Source organism: Mus musculus, chromosome 19, assembly GCF_000001635.26.
Source record: "Mus musculus strain C57BL/6J chromosome 19, GRCm38.p6 C57BL/6J".
NCBI classification, from domain to species: domain Eukaryota; kingdom Metazoa; phylum Chordata; class Mammalia; order Rodentia; family Muridae; genus Mus; species Mus musculus.
In genome coordinates, this window is record NC_000085.6 from 58989847 (window position 1) to 59007147 (window position 17301).

The following is a 17301-nucleotide window of genomic DNA, read 5'->3' on the forward strand; positions in this document are numbered from 1 at the left end:
TGGACAAATGCAGGCTCCAAAAGGAGTCTGAAAGATGCCGTGGCTTCTCCAGGGCTAGGGAGCTGTTGTAGAAAGATGGGTATCTGGGGCAGGATTGTCATCCAGGTCAAGTCTTTGTGTAGGAGGCAAACCCAATGGCTAGACCAGTTCAGGACATGTGGCATTTACTATGGAGCTGAAGGAATCACCAAGCTGGGAGCCTAGAAGCAGAAGCTGGCTCAAGGGAGGGAGAAAGGGGATTGTCAGGCGGAATGGAAGTCTTTCTGAAGAGCAACAAAGAAAGGCATGACAGTCATTAGAGATTCGTCTACATTCTACTTAATGAAGAACATTGTTACTTACTGAAAGGTAACCTTGGGATTCGTGCATCCTTCCAATTTACGGGGCCCTTCACCTGGCTCAGGTGTTAGGGGACACGGGTTGTTGAATTCTGCCTCCAGAGTTTTCTTGTTCAAGGCTGATTTTGTTACACTGGATACAGAACCCAACACTGGCATGGACTTGGACTCTGAGGTGGCTAATATCCCGGTAGGACCTTAAAACCAAACACATACCTCAAGTTTAATAATTCTGTGTGATGCTTATCAAGGGTCTGAAAGATTAGCTGAAAAGCCCAGAGGAAGCAAAAAGGCCAAGCTGGTTAAGAAGTGTAAGCACTTGCTAAAAGGAAAAAAAAAAATCCCTACTAGAAATCTGCTTTGCTTTGGGGTAACTCTACTTTTTAGGGCACCTGGACCATGCTGGGACATTGTGTGCAAACCTTTAAGAGGTCACAAAATCTCTAGCCACACTTCTTCACTGACCAGTCTTCAGCAACACTGCAATGGTGGAAACTTTTTTTTTCCCTCCAAATATGGCTTTCTGACTGCCCCGCTTGAACCATTTTGCCTCTCAAGAGTTAATTCTTCCGAAAACTCAGCTCTGCATTTTAAACAGAAAATGGACCGATGTCAAAAGGTTCTTTCTAAAAGGCTCATGAAGACTTCTTGAGCATTAAACAGCTTTTATGAACATTTTCATTTTAATGTGAATGAGTGGTAAGTGGATTTATTGCCTCTTAAAAAATATAGACACAAGATTATAAAAATTAAGTGGCAAAGAGTTTGGGCTGTTTACCTTCTGGTCTCTGCTGTTCTTTGGGACAGGATTTAAATGGCTACAGTAAGGCTTGCTACTGAAATTATGGGCACAGCATTCTAGAACTCCCAGGCTTAAAGCTAAGCTTCACCCTCAGCTTTCACTAGTAGCATGCCTCAAAGGATATCCATCTTAAAACTTCAGAAGGATCGCTTTTTAACTGAGAGACCAAGCAGTTCACAAATGTGCAAATTAAATGATGTCAAAGTGAAGTTAGAACACAATCTTGAAGGACATCACTGAGAAGAGAGCTGGGAGATTGAAGATGTCCTGAGGTTCAGGGCGTGGCTCCGGTGGGGAAGTGTTTGCATGGCAGGCATGAAGCCCTGGCTTCTGTCTACGGCACTGCACAAACTGGGCATGGTGGTGTCACCTATAGCCCTAGCACTTGGAAGGTGGAAGAGGCAGGAAGATCAAAAGATCAAGGTTACTCTTGACTACATACCAAGGGCAAAGAAAGAAAGAGAAAGAAAGAGAGAAGGAAGGAAGGAAGGATGGAAGAGAGGAATGGAGGGAGGAAGGAAGGAAGAAAGGGAGGAAGGAAGGGAGGGAGGAAGGAAGAGAGGAAGAGAACCATTTCCCAAATTGTTATTATACAATCCAAAATGCTCGCAGATCCCTAATGCTAACAGCTCGGGAGACACAGTCTTTTCTGTAGCTATGAATATGGCTGGAATACCTATCTCAGAGAGACTGAAAATTTGCTCAGTTCTATTGGACTCTTCCTTCAGCCTGACTCTGTGGCACAGAACCCCCTCAGGTCTGGTGACTGGTCTGACTCGACTTCTTCATCTATACCAGCTGCACAGAGAGGCTGGTGTGGTGCCTGAGTGCTCTGCTCAGAAAGGCCTCTTCCTTCCAGCTTCACTAAGCCTTATGTCACCTGGGGATAATGGAAGGCAGCAAGAAGGGCGAAAAGATCAAGCCAAGAAGCTCCTGGAAAACAGGGACATGAAGTCAAGTCCATCATCTCTGCTCTGCTTTGTCCTTGGTAACTTTGCAGCAACACTAGACAGCCTTAAGCATGTCTGTTCTTGTGGGAAGATCTCTTTTTGAATACACAGATGCCTGCTGCCTGTTTCTACAGCTGAAGCCACTCAGGAAGGGGGGCCGAGAGCTCAGCCAGGGTTTGTGTTTTCCTTACGTACAAAAAGAAATGAAGCAGGCAGAATGTTTTTGGTGATGATTGCTGCATCCTATGTTTCCTAAGGGCCTCTTGCTCATCCCTGACATGTCAGTTCAGCAGGCCAACAGACTGGATAGGAAAGGGAGCAGCAGCCAGACCCAGAAGGAAAACTGAGCAAGACAGTGCATCCAAAGTGCATGAGCCTGTGGCCGGGTCTACAAAGCCTGGCTGCTTCCTAAAGTAGCCTCCCTCTACCTGTTCCCTCCCCTATTCCCCATAAGTCTTAGTGTACAAGACTAATGGCCATAAGCCCGTGAATGTCACAGGTCACATGCCACGAGGCCATGAGCCCATGAATAGGTCTGCTAGATTGTGATTCACCCCCTCAGAGTACAGAGTACTTTACCAATGGCAGATCGTACTTCTTGGTTCATGTACTAATGGATCTACCAAAAAAGAAATTAAAGAAGGACTGAACTTAGCCCAGGCTGGCCTCTAACTCACTGTGTAGTTGAAGGTGACCATGAATTCCTAACCCTCCTGTCTCTGCCTCCCAAAGGGGGATTATGGGTGCTTGCCACCATGCTGTTTATGTGGTTCCCAGGATCAAACCCAGGGCTTTATGCACTCTAGGCACACACTCTACCAACTGAGCTACCACCTGAGCTAGCTCCCACATGTACTGGATTTTTATGTTTTATTGCAACTTCCTTTGAACGGGACACTGAACTCACTGGTGAAAACGAAATCAAACAGAAGATTCTTATTGTGTCTCTAAAATGTGTTCCTCCCTCGCAATCCCACTTTCACATTGACTGAAACCAAAGTGCCTCCCCAGAGCTCAAGAGCAGTGGCTGCTGCACGTGCCTGACTAAATCCATGAGTGGAGAATTTTTTTTTTTTTTTTTTTGGAGGAATGAGAAAGAGAGTGGCAAAGCACACGATGTACTTCTCCATAGTAAAACTCGAGTGAAGCCTGAAGCAGAGGGGCTCACAGGAGCACCTTCAGGTGGATTCTGGGAAGGCTGGCACAGGCACCAAGTCAAAATGGATGAGGAAGGTGGCTGAGTGGTGTTAATACAATATAAATGTCTCCGAATACCTCTTTAAGGTTCCTGTCAGGTTGTCTGCAGGGTGGGAAGAGTCCTTGTGTGAGATTTTGTCGTAGAATCTGCAGACTAAACTAAGAACTGACCATGTTTAGGTCAGGGTGGTGTCTCTTGTTTTGAGGTAGGGTCTCTTATTGTCCTGGAGCTCACTCTTCTGAAAGCTCACCTGGCTGTCTAGTGTGGCATCCCTTGTCTCCAGAGTGGAGGCCCCCTTTCTCCACCTCCCCATCACTGGGTTACAAGTCATGGATTTCAAAACGTGGTTTCTGAGGACTGAACTCAGGGATCGAGTAACCATCTCCTCAGAGCGCTCCTATGTCTGTCATAAGAGCACAGCTGCTTCTCTGGCCAAGTTTGATCTGAGGAATCACTCAGTTAAGTGAATCCTCGTGTAAAGCAGAGCTTGACCTTCACAATTCCATCGTGGATAGTCTAGCAAGTTCAGTCAGTTGGGTGACTGCCAAGAATGTGAGCCCTGGGGAAGCTGATGCAGGAAGGTTGCATGAGTTCAAGGCCAGCCTGGGCTTCATAGCAAGACCTTGTCTAAAACAAAGTTTTAGCAACTTAAAGCTGGTCAACATGACTCCACAGATCACTCCAATGGTCTGTCTCACACCAAGGCGAGTCTTACAAACTTCAGCCCATTATCTCTGGTTGCCGATAAATAGTCCTCCCTCACTATAATTTCTCCGAGCCAGCTTCCTTAATGAAGGGGCAACCTTCATAAATTGCCATGACCAAACTCACACAGACAACTGTATCCACCCAAAGTCTGGAACTGATCTGTGACGCAATCCACGGACTATGATGCGGCTCCAGCACCCAATGGCATTGGCGAGCTCACACTTGGTGGCAGAGCTGGAGTCACTGGCAGACGTGTGAAGAGACTGGGTATGAAGAGTAAAGGTGTTTCTCTGTGTTTGTAACTGATGTGTAATTCCCAAACTGCAAACCATGCCGGGCCGAGTCGGGGGCAGGGCACTTTTCATGGACTGCCTTACTTCCCCTTGCGAATAATTTGGGAGCATATGCCTGTCCTCATGAGAGAGGGCACAAAGAAACAGAGGCACAGAAAAACTGAGTAACCTAAGGGCAAGCAGAGAATAAGACAGGCTGGGTCTGGAACACCCAAACCTCCATCTGATGCTGTACTGTTGACAAAATCCACCCTGATGAGAGAAGGGCTAGACGTCCATCCTTCCTTAAGGAGCTATTGTCAGCTAAAGGCAACAGGGAAGGGGGTAGACATTTCCTTGGGTGGTACAGCCCTGGTAAACTTCTTGTGTTCCTGTAACTAGTCCTCACGATGCTCCTGCACATATAAAAACAAAACGTGTGTGTGTGTGTGTGTGTGTGTGTGTGTATACACATATATCCAAACTACAAAAACAAACAAAACTTCATGAACTTAGAAAGGTGACTAGCTGGAAAAAGGAAGACCAGTGAGGGGGAGGGGAGAAGATTGGGTAATTGGGGTGAATATTATCAGGGTACTTTGTATGTGTGTATGAGAAAACCCACCCGGATGTCTTCACATGGGCCTTTGTCCTAGGGTACCTCCTGCTGAACAGGGCCAATCCACACATGCTTGGTTACCTACATATAAAGATGCCGATGACTACGGTGACCGTGCAAGCATCTCCTGAGGCACTGCAGACACTCTCTATGCAGCCAGGACTTCTCACTCACTTTTTTTTTTAAAAAGCTAAACATTTAAGACTAATATTTGAAAGATGATGTCATGGGGAAGGTGCTCAGAGGAAGGAGAGAAGGAGAGCAGAGGGCTTGGAGAGGCTTACTACTGCTATCTGCTTCTGCCGTCAGCTTTCTGCGACGTAAAATCCTCTCTAACTCAGTTTCACTGTTCTCAGGGCCAAGGGATTTTAAGCTTCTCGAACTAGTGGATTTGTTAAGTGTCCCCTAAAACAAAAACAAAAAGGTTAATATAATACGCAAAAGAACAGAAGATGCAAACCAATAAAACATTGTGAGAATCAAAACGTAATTAAGAAACAAAACAAGTTACATACAGATGTCTATGTGTGAGTTTCTCAAACTGGCACACACACCCTCACTGACACAAAGTACTAGAACTTTCCAGAAGATGCTGCTGACGGTGGAGACGGGAGCTTCGTCTCAGAAGAGCAAGTCATACAGGCATAGCTCTCAGAGAGCTGACTACGCAGGTGTCCACTGGTGATGTAGATGTTGATATCTACCCGTGAAGGACGGAATATTCCACTCACCTTTGAAGAGCCTCTTCATGCAGCAGCACGGACTATAGAGCACAAGTCCTCAGGTGCTAAAGAAACTATGTGGTCTTGTTACTGAGTGAATGACCCTGGCTGCATACCAGGGGGCAATGTTCCTGTTGAGAAGCAACATAAGGGTCCCCAGTGGTCTATCTACCTGAAGAAGTAGCAGGCTAAGCTACCTTGGCATTAGTATGGGACAGGAACACAATGGTCCTACATGACTTCCATCGTGCTGACAGACGAGAACATGGATGCATACCTTTTCAGTGCACAGAAGACACTGTATGCAACAAGAGGCCATTAAGTGAGGCTCCTGAAACTGGCCATGGCTCCTAAGGCAAAGACCAATGCCATGGTTTCTCATCCAGGTCCCTTGAAGTCTGTGACTGGGAGAGAGTAACTCCCTATCTCCTCTACCACAGGAGCATCTGAATAGAGCAGTGAGGTCCTCCTTGCTTAAAGATGAACACGTAGCTTCCCAGTAACAAGACTTTCATGACCAGAGCCTACTGCTCTCTGAAGAGCTCCTCCTCAGCTGCACCATTAGTGAGGGGACAGGGCAAATCAGGAGACCCAAGACCTAGTCAGCAGAGACAAAGGGCAACTTCCTGGATCTGGAAGCAGCTTTTGTTCAGCAACGTTTGTAGCCAAACTTGCTAAGGGCTTTTACCCCTATTCCCTCCTAGCTGCCAGCTCCTGGAAGGATACTCAGGGCCCTATTGTTTAGAAATGGTAATCCCCTAGACCATAAGACAGAAAAAAAAAAAAGTTCCTTTTGAAAATCAGAAGATTACAAATCTTACACAGGAAAAGTTGTGACAATGTCCTCATTATCTTTAGGCAGAGACCACACCTGCTTAAAGATAGAGAAGGGGGAGGGGCTCTAACCACCGTTGCTGCCAGCTGCCTGATCAACTGACATACTCTAAGAAGCCTGTGACACTTTTCCCCCTGGAAATGAGACATTTTGCTTTTCATTTGTTGCAAAGATCGGTAAACTATCCAGAAGGAACGTGACATGTGTGATTTAACAGCTTATTTAAGTTTAGAAGTGAGATGACTTGGTTCGCTGGGTTGTAGGTCTCTATCTACTTGTTGATGAAAAACACAGTAAGGCATGATTGTTCCTGGAAATTAAAGAGAATGAATGGCCACTTTCCACACACTTGAAAAGAGTGTAAAGAACAAGTATCCTCGCGTCATTTCTATTTAAGCTTCTAGGAAACTTACCATTTGAGACGCGTGTGAGCAGCTATTTAAAAACCGTACGGTTCTCACCGTGAAAATAACTTACAGAGCAGTCACATTGTTTGACGCTCAAGGTCACCGTATGATTTCCCCCAATGGAAACGGCTGCTGGAAAGGAAATGACATGCTCTCTACCGTTGTTAAATTCATCTTTTGCATGGCCTTTCAGCTCTGTCTTTGGATAAACGTTATTTCCCCCCAATCCTCGCTGGGATGCCGAAGAATCTATTTTCTAAGATCTAACCTGTGAGCCCCCCCCCCCAACGCCCATTTTTGTTCGGTTGCCCCCTGATGGGGTTGATGCCGCTAACGTTGAGTAAAGTTTAGAGGTGTGGGCAACTGGAGGACAGGAGCGTTCTGCAGGACCCTCAGATGAAATGAGGACGGACTTGGCTAATTAAGATTATTCTACCTTAATCAGATCATTTACTAATTCTGTGTTAATAGAATAATCTATTCCTGAGATCCTTACTTCTCTATTGGATTCACAAAATGCACGAGTCGGAAGATGGCTCAGAAGCCATGTGGTGCATGTGGTACACGCAACTACTTCACTTCACAAGGACCTGGAACTCAGTGAGGCTCAGGACCATAAGGCAGAGATACGCCTGGGTTTTAGATGTAGATTAAAACCCTAAATAGTTATCTTGTTTCAAATCACCATTGCATTCAGCACTCTTAGTTCCCAAGTGTTTCGAATGTTACAAATGTTACCGCACTAACTTTCAGGTGTCAAATAAAGACTAGTCCGCCATGGCTGCACCTGTTGGGAACAGTGAGGGTGCGTCTTTGAGCTACAGAGCAGATTCATTCCTATCTGTTCATAAAGTAGCTTTTAAATGACAACGTGCCTCCAGAGTCTCCACTTCCTAAGCCTTAGAAGCTCGATAGGAACACAGAAATACCTGGTGAATGTTGCACATACAAAATGTTCGGCCTAAAATATTAAGCGATACGAGTTTGGAAAGATGAGTGTCAATACTGATGCTTTAAAAATTGGCTTGAAAACTGTACACCTCAAAAAAAAAAATAGAGTAAGGTTTCCAGCTCACCTTGGCTAGAGATTTGTATCTAACGGCTCTCATTATTCCAAAGCCCAAAGTTTACACCATGTGTTACAGCCATTTTTTAGTAGTAATGTCCCCATGAAGTTCTGTTTTCTGTACTCCAGGACATCAGAACACCTGTCTATCTGCTGTGCCTCTTGGTACAGCTGTCCCATTACTACCTTGCCATGAGGCTTGAGGCTCACCATAACTCTTAATATCTGCTTTGTCACATGTTATGTTTACCAGGATGTGTCACGTGATTTCCTCACAGCTAACTTTGATAATCCTTACAGTGTGGACTTTGATAATCCTTATAGCCCTGGAAATACATTGCACTGGAATTCCACTTTCTCCCATGTAAGAATGAATGTGGCTTATTGACCCCAGCCCCTGGGAACATCCTTCAAACAAACTCCTACCAGGGTAGAAGAGAGTGTCATTTGGCAAAGAAGAGTAGGGATAGGGCCACGGGGGTCCACAATTAATACAAAGAAATATTAATACTGGAATTATTACTCCTATTGATACATGAATCTCAGAAAAGGCAGAGATCTAAGAAAGAACTCAAATAGAGTTTTCATAAATCATAAATAGTTTCACAAATCTATCTACATGAAGTAATATAAAATTGTAGTGAATATTATACTGAAAAACAAATTTGTCCTGTGGATACAGACTGGTGGTCAAGCACAAGCTTAGCATGTGTGCAATGCACACATGCATACATACATGCAAGCACGTGTGCACACACACATGATAATGCTATATTCATTAAACTTGCTACCATCCAGCACTATCTGCCATTGATATATTTTTGCATAATTACGTATTATCTGATTTTCTTAATAAATCAAATTTTTAACAAGTCACACTGAGTCTAGTTGGCTCTTAGATACCAGAGCTGTTCTTCCCTCTCCTAAGGCCCCCAGGGACTTCTTCAACCACAGGAATTAGCATTCAAATGAAGAAGCAACAAAAGGGGCTGTCAAAGGGGCAGAGCCCTAGATGACAAAATCTTCCATCATAGGATCCGTATGGTTAAGAGCCAAGCCCTTTGTCAGGGGCTGTCTAATCCTTGATTCTGTAGGTAGACCACCACTGTTAGCCAGTGATACACCACTCTTCAGGGCTAATCCCACTCACTTAAAACTAAAGCAAACTAATTAAGCCATTCTGTGAAGTCTACTGTTTAAAGTCATTCTTGATGAAAATAATGTTGTTTACCGTCATTATGTGGACGTCTACACGTGATGCTTAATTAGCACAGTAACAACAAACAGGGCAGGGATTATTCCCGCACCTCCGCCCCATGTCTGTTGACTAACTGTGCATAATAACTAGGGTTGGGCTGGAATGGAGTCTGAAAGAGAGCTGAGCCTGAAGCACTTCCTGTGAGACGGTTGGAGAGGCTCCTCGGGAGCGATTCTACTGGCCCCGGGTTTTACTTGGAAAAGAGACACGGGGCTAGAGGTGGGCAGTGGACATGTTTTCAGCAGGCAGGAAGTACTTTGAGAGAATGAACTTAGTGACAAAGACTTTCATGGAGCTGGAAACAGCTTGGCTAATCCAGTGCTTGCCTAGTAGGCTTGCAGCCTTGGGGAAGCCTTTGGACGGACCCCCAGCACCCTATAAAATGGCTATAGTGGTGCATACTTATAGCCCCATTCCTTAGGAGGCAAAGGCATGAAGAGCATTTCAAGTTCCAAGCCAGCCAGGGCTGCATATGAGGAAAAACCAGAAGGGAACCGGCAGCCTCCAACACTAGACCATTATGTTTGGCTCTAAGCTCAGATTTACATGTAGGTATTAGGAATTCCATGTTCCTCTCTCACAAGGGCAGAGCCTTGAGCTTCCTGCTACACTGGTGGGACTGGGGTACTCTTATAGCAAACAAGGACTTGCTGAGTGTGTGGCCACTCTTGTAGAACACAGTCAACAACAAGGCATTTGTCTGTGCTGGGCAAAGAATCCCTATGGCTCTCTTAGTTCCAGAAAGGCTGGCCACCAATGGCTGGAGGTAGCCAAGGTGCAAAGAAACGAGCCTAAGAGTGGACATAAAACACACCCCCAAAACAAGTACTCATGAAAAGTCAGAGTAACACGGGCAGCGGCTCTTACTTACCAGGATTCCCTTCAGCTCATCCACCGCACTTTCTGAGCCCTTGAGAGAGTCTGGCTGTAATTCAAAAGGAGAAAGAAAAAATTACTGTGTGATTTGATTTGAAAATTTGAATTTTTTTTTTTTTTTTTTTTTTAATGAATGAAGTGTGTGTGGCGGGAGAGAACAACCTGCAAGATTTTTCTCCCGCCACGGGGGTCCCAGGAATGGATCACTAGGCTCAGTGACAAGTTCTTTAACGCACTGGGCTGTCCTGCCGGCTCCATACAAGGATTTTTATGTGCTAAGTTTTAAGTGATCCTTGTGGAGGTGGGAGGGTTAGGCGTATGTTCATGGTGTGCTCAAGGACACGCACCATGGGCACGGAGGAAGATGTAAGTCTCCTTCTTCATCGTTCTGTACCTTGCTCCTGTGAGACAGGCCTCTCACCAAACCTGGAGCTTGCTGACTATGGAGATGCTGACAGTCAGCAAGCCCCCTGGATCTTCCTGCATCTGCTTCACTCTCAACCTCCCTAACCCTCCCTCCCCCACCCTCCCTCTCCCACCCTGTGCAGGTGCTGTGGTGTAGCCATGCTCAGCTAGGTGCTAGGGACCCGAGCCCAGGTCCTCACGCCTTCACAGCAAACACCCTTACTCGCAGGCCATCTCCCTGACCTTTATGCTTCACAATCAGCTTGGTTGTTAGGTTTTTTGTTTTTGTTTTTGTTTTTCACTTGAGATTTGGAGGAAAACATTAGTCATTTCAATGCTACCAGATGGCCACTGGATAAAAACTTAGAAGGTATATTTAAAGCAAAAGGACTCAGGCTACCTTCTTCCAAACAGTGTGTCATCTTGTGGGTATCATTGTAGCTACAGAAGGTTTTAGTAAATACTAGATTTTAAGGATTTGGTTTCAAATCATCAGGTGTTTTAGTAGCAAGATCTTCTTAGACTTAGCTTAGACTTCTGCCAGCAAAGGGAGGTGGGCTAGAGAACTGTGAGAGAAGAAAACAGGTGCTGGGCAAAGAATTCCTATGGCTCTCTTAGTTCCAGAAAGGCTGGCCACCGACAGGAAATGGGCCTTTCCCAGTAAGACCACATCAGGAGGAAAGGACACCAACAGAGAATGTTAGTACCCCTGGCTGCAGGAGCCTTCGAGCCCAACAACCGAAGTTCAACTCTGGGCCCATCTTGTTAAAGGAAAGAACTGAGTCCCCCAAGTTGACCTCTGACTCCGTCAATACACACTCACAACCACACATGTATGCATGCACATACAGACAAATATAATATTAATGTTTTTTTTAAATGATCCCATTTCCATTTTTCAAAAATAAAGACAAAGCCAAGATAGGATGTTCAACCTTCCCAGCCCAGGTTTCTGAAAAATGAGAATTTCCTCAGTATCAGACATAAGCGCTAAGACACTAATTCTAACCAGGCCGGTTCTACCTACCTAGAATATCAAGAGATTTGGAAAATAGGCCAGCAAATAATTATCCACAATACAGGCTTAGCTCTTAGGAAAAATGACATGACAACCATGTCTTTTAGACCAATGCCCAACCTAAAGGCACAATCAAAAGAGCTGTTATTCACCTGTATGGTCCTGCTGAAGCCTTCTGGAGCCTGGATCATACACTATCAGGGCTGTGACATTCTGAGACTTGTGGTCCTGGGGAAGAGGTTTAGATTCAAGAGTACACTGACCATGAATAGCAGAGGTTATCAGCCTAGTCACTCAGTGCTGCCGTGACAGTCTGATGGCAGTGTGCTACACCAACACAGTCTGATGGCAGTGTGCTACACCAACACAGTCTGATGGCAGCCAGTGAAAAGCCCAGCTGTCCACAGATCCTTGCTGAGATGTTTTTCAGATTTTGAGCTCAGAAGAAATAAGGGCCAATTGTTGCAAGGGAAGAAAGTAGAAGGGAATGTCCTGAGGCTGAAAGCAGACACAGGGCACCCTTGCTTGAAGATGCTGTTAATGGGTTGTTGTTGTTTGTTTGTTTGTGAGATTGTCTTTCGCAGGCTGGTTTCCAGCTCATGGTATTCCTTCCCTGGCCTCCCAGCGGCTGGGACTGCAGGCAGGAGCCATCACAGCAAGCTTAACACTTTTTTTACTCTAAATTAATTTGGTTTTATTATGATACTATATTTTTCTCTAGAAATAATTTGCTCTCACTTATTTCCATAATGGTTGTGACGTAAAAGACAGGAAAATAATGTCTTTGCAAGGTGGCATCCAGACCCTTCATTTTAAAATGCTTTCATATTTCATTTCAGTGGATCCTTACAACAGTCTCATTGAGTCACACACAGTAGGGTTGTCCAGCTGTAGCACCTAAACTATTACAGGATTATTCTACCCAGCTTCCTTCTCTCTTCCTCCCCTACTTAGAACCCTGCTTCCAGATCACTGGCTCATACCTAAGAGGCACAGTTGGTTGAAATTTCTGTCTGCCTAGATGTGAGGTAAGACTTCCTTCTTCCTTCTTTCAGTCTGTACCTTGCCTGCCTGTCTTGCCTGCAGGTTACCAAGTGGCAACTTTAGAGGTGCCTTAGAGCTTCTATTCAGGAGTTATTCCACAGGAGTTCACAAAGTTAGAGGAGAGTGTCCTTGAGGCTGAGGAGATGGCTTCAGTGGTAAAATACTTGTCTTGCCAACACGTGGACCTGGGTTTGAACTCATTTGAAAAGAGTTTAGTGTGGTGGCATAGACTTATAATCCCAGCCCTGCGGCTCACTGGCCGTCTCCAGGCCAGTGAGAGAGGCAAGAGTCATCCTGAGGGGCGGCTCCTCAGGTTTCCCTAGCCTCTCCCACACACACAGGAATGTGCACATCACAGACATGGATGTATCTGCATGAACCAGCACAGGCACAAAGGCTCAGATGCGTGTTCCTGCTCACACTCACGCACTCACAAAAGAGGTGCGGTCTTGAAAGAAAAACAGAAGCGAGCCATGGAGTACGGTGAACAAAGAAGGAAAAGAAGGCTGCCCACATCTCATTAGAGCAAGGAAAGAAAGGATATCTTTTTTTTTTCTCTAGAGAAATCTCAAAAACTGGTATTGGGCCTGTTTGAATGTGATAGACAGACACAAGGGGGCGGGGGAGGAGGTCTGTGTGGGCACCCAGCATGGATCCCCATACTGTGCTACTTGGGAGGCAACTGCCAGTATTCTGGCAAACCGGCTTACTCTACCACTAGGTCTCTTCCACGATTACCATGTGGTTTCCCCCCTACACATAAACTGAAGTCTGAGGGAGGTAAGTCTGTATCCCTTACTGCCTTAGCCCCCAGTGCCCACAACAGTATTTGACACAGAGCGGATACTCAGAAACCCACAAGAGAACAAGGGATCAAAGAGAGAGGGCAGCAACTTTTAGTTGTCTGACATGGTGACTCCCATCAACGCCCCTCTGGAAGAGATGATGTATGACCTTCCAAACCAGCTCAGACTCACCTACAGTCACAGAGCCCTCACAAAACAGGCTCCTACAGAACTGAAAACGTCTTGGACACATTACCTTCCAAGCCTTGGCAGTCAGTCCTGATGTAGCTGTCATCAGATTCCAAACTTTTACTTTAAAAAGGAGGAGGAGGAAAAGAAAGATGAGAAGGAAAGAAAGGGTGGGAGGCTTGGTAGCTAAGAGTACTGGATGCTCTTTCAGAGGACCAGGGTTTGACTTCCAGCCCCTACATGGCAGCAGGCAACCACCTATAACTCCAAGTCCAAGGAAACTGATGCCCTCTTCTGGCCTCCTTGGATAGCAGACATGAATGCAGTATACACAGACACATAAGCAGGCAAAATACCCATAACTAAACACATACACAGAGAGAGAGAGAGAGAGAGAGAGAGAGAGAGAGAGAGAGAGAGAGAGAGAGAGAGAGAGAGAGACAGACAGACAGACAGACAGGCACACACACAGCTGAGAGTAGGGTGCACAGCTGTACATACCTTTGCCTTGGGTCTGGCTGTCTGGTTAACCGGTCTAAGATGAACTCCCTTCTTAATTCTGTCCATCATCTCTTCCACTGCTTGCCTCTTCAGGTCTGTGACTTCCTCAGCTGTGTGAAGAACACAGACAGAAATCATTTTAGGCACAAGAAATGGCAAATTCCTCTTGCTGGTGACATTGTGCTGTGTGAACTAACAGAAGTCATTTTTCAGGCTGTGGCAGAACACCAATAATTCACTATGGGTGACAGCTACTTTGTGGCAATGTTCCAAATAATATATATACATTTTTTTAATTAAGAAGAATTTCTAATCAGAGCACTCAGAATTATAACAATCAAAGTTTGTAGCATGGGAAGCAATAAGGTCTCACCTCTGAGAAATATAACACAAAAACACACTTGGAGATATGGCTACCTCCAGGTCTTCCCCTTCTCCCTCCTCCTCCCGGGTGTGTTGTCTGAATGCCTTTGTAGACATGTTCAGAGACCACCAGAGCACACTGGTGTCATACTTCATTTCTCTCCACATTAGTCCTTTGAGACATGGTCTCTCACTAAACTTGGGGCTAGGCTGGTGGCCTGCAAGCCCCGCACTGTCTCCAGCACCTCCTCCACCTTTGTGTAGCCAAGCCCTGGTTTGCAAGGGGTTGCTGGGGATCTGAACTTCTGTCTTCATGCCAAGTGTTCTTACCCACTGAGACATCTTTCCAGCCTCTGTGCCTTTCCCAAATCATCCATTTTTGCCTCAAAGATTTTTTTAAAAGTTATTACATCCTGTATATCAAAGAAAGTGGAATAAAGCCTATCTAAAAGAGATCAAAGAGATTTCTTCTTTAAGGGAAAGAAGTCCAGTCAAGAGATGGACACCAAGGAGGCAAACCTGTATTTAATACCATGTTTTGTTTAGGAATTGTATAAATAGGAAACATTTAAGCAAACCTTTTTTCAAGTCTATTTAACCAATCCATGTTTTTAAAACATGCATCCAGCAATGACTTAAATGAAATCATTAAATGTGACTATAGCTTTCAGGGGTTGGGGTGTGACTCAGGAGCAAACAACATATGAAAAAAATAAAACCACCTATTGTATTGTCTACTGTGTGTGTGTGTTTGCTCGCACACGCGTGTGCATGTGTGGTGTGTGGTGTGTGTGTATGTTGTACACATGTGGAGGTCAGAACAGGATACCAGATGTCTTCATATATTGTTCTCTGCTGTACTGACTTGAGACAGGGTCTCTCACTGAATTCGAAGCTTGCCGTTTTGACCAGGCCAAGCCAGTGAGGTAGCTCTTGAAATCTGCCATTTCTGTCCCCAAATTCTGGGGCTAGAGGCATGAAAACAAAATTTTTAATGGATTTGAATGCAGTTCCTTATACCTGTGGAGTGAACATTCTTGACTGAGCTACCTTCTTAGCCTCGAGTGTCTGATTTTTCTTGCTTGCTGCCTGTACAGCCGAGGATTACAAATGAGTTAAACTGAAACTTGTTGACCAAAATCAATTTGGTTTTTCTCAAAGAATTTCTTGGCCAAAGTATGGAATCACTTTGGAACATGTCACCATTAATGTGCTTCTAGACCTTGCTATTCCTAGTGAATTCACTCCAGCTGACACACGGAAGCTAAGTGCCCACTGAGACCTAGGCTCGATGGCAGACTCACAGTCTGCCTGATCAGTGTTGAACTCTAGCTTTAAACAGATATGATGTCTGTACTTCTGGGGAGAGATGGCTAAGCTCACAAAGGCTGCCTTCTAGATGAAGAGGACCACAGTATACCCAAAACTAACCAGTGCTTGTTTCAGGTCTAACTCAGGTCTTCTTTCCTGAGAAGACTTCATGTGGACCTGGGTAGCCATTCCTCATCTCTGAGTCCCTAAGGGAACACCAGAGTTTACAAGTTTCTATTACCCTCAACTCTGTAGCACCAAATGGCTGAATCACTGCTACGTTGGTAAGTATAATCTGACTTCAAAGACAATTCTGTCCTCAGAGGCTATTGGAAAACTAAGAATTAAAATGTCTCCATGTGGAACATGATTCAGACCCAAGAGTCATCTTTCCACAGCCGTCTTAGTTACTTTTTAGTAACTCTCTCTCATTGTTGCAACAATGAGAGAAAAAACAAAGCCTCCTGAGGAAGGCAGAGTTTCTTTAGCTCAGTACAAGAGTAAACCCATCACTGTGGGGGAGGGAGGCACTTGTCCTCTTATTCAGCCTAGCCAGCTCCAGGGCCAGCAACAGTTGCCCACATTTAGAGTGGGTCTTCTCACCTCCATTAACCTAATCCAGGAACTTCCTCATTGGAATACCCAGAGGTTTGTCTCCTGGGTGATTGTAGATCTTATGGAGTTGACAATCAGTATCAAACATCACAGAATGCAACATAGGAAACACAAGTACCCAAGTCAGAACTTAACAACAAATGAAAAATGTTGGGGGGGGGGGGAGAAACGAAGAAAAACAAATGTCCTATGCTTTGGGTTGATTAACTATGTTCCCTCAAATAGAATTTGGGGGTGGAAACTTACTCTGATGGTTCACAAATATCTACAAGGGGGCAAACAAGAAATTCACTCACTCATTCGCCGTCTCCCTTGACGTCCAAGTATCTGTACATACATATGCTTTCCTGACCCTGTTCAAAAGGAGACTTTTCAAAAAGCCAGGTCTTATGCATAAGCACCTGGCATGGGATGTGGTTTAGTCCTGGGAACGCAGAGACCAGTTTTAAAACACCTTCTTTTTTTTTTTTTTTTTTTTTTTTCCCTCTTGGTTTTGTTTTCTTTTTCAGAAAGGCTGCCATTTTGAGTGAGACTAGGAAGAGCTGCATGGGGAAGGGAGCACCGCCTACAAACAGATTAGCGCTCTGCAAGGACTGACTGCAACCCAATTAAATACACCATACAGAAACTAATTAAGGCAGACAGATGGAGAATTACGGGCCACACCATTCAAATCTGCGACAGCATCTACCAGCAGGAATTTAAAGTAGCTCCTTATATTTGCTTGCCAGAATCATAGTGATAATTCAGAGAAGTGCCACTATCTGTATTGTGCACAGATTATAAACCAGGCTTTAATTTCTCAGCCTTTTTTCCCCCCAATATAAAGGCATAATTGGTCTTAAGAAAAAGAAATCACTCTTATCAGATTCCCTACTCAGGCGCAACACAAGGGCAGTGCTAAGCTAGCCGCACAGGCTTTCTTCCTCTCACCGACCTGTTTTTGAAATGGCAAAAAAGCAATCTATATGAACTTCTGAACTATTAAGCAGTTCTAATAAACCGGCATGAATCACCTA

The 17301-nt window shown here is 44.9% G+C and overlaps 1 protein-coding gene across 3 annotated transcripts in view; it reads right to left on the reverse strand.

Annotated features, from left to right (window-relative positions):
- Shtn1 (shootin 1) overlaps positions 1-17301 on the reverse strand; it is a 102767-nt gene that overhangs the window by 16489 nt on the left and 68977 nt on the right. For 2 of the 3 annotated variants that reach the window (XR_386512.3, NM_001114312.1), the window contains exons 13-16: positions 13994-14103; positions 10047-10100; positions 5172-5292; positions 343-535 (exon numbers count right to left, since the gene is read on the reverse strand). Coding sequence is in view for 2 of the 3 variants with exons in the window: in NM_001114312.1 (NP_001107784.1) it covers positions 343-535; positions 5172-5292; positions 10047-10100; positions 13994-14103 (478 nt within the window). In the remaining variant the exon portion in view is untranslated. The remainder of the gene's footprint in view (positions 1-342; positions 536-5171; positions 5293-10046; positions 10101-13993; positions 14104-17301) is intronic. The other variant, NM_175172.4, reaches the window with a different exon arrangement.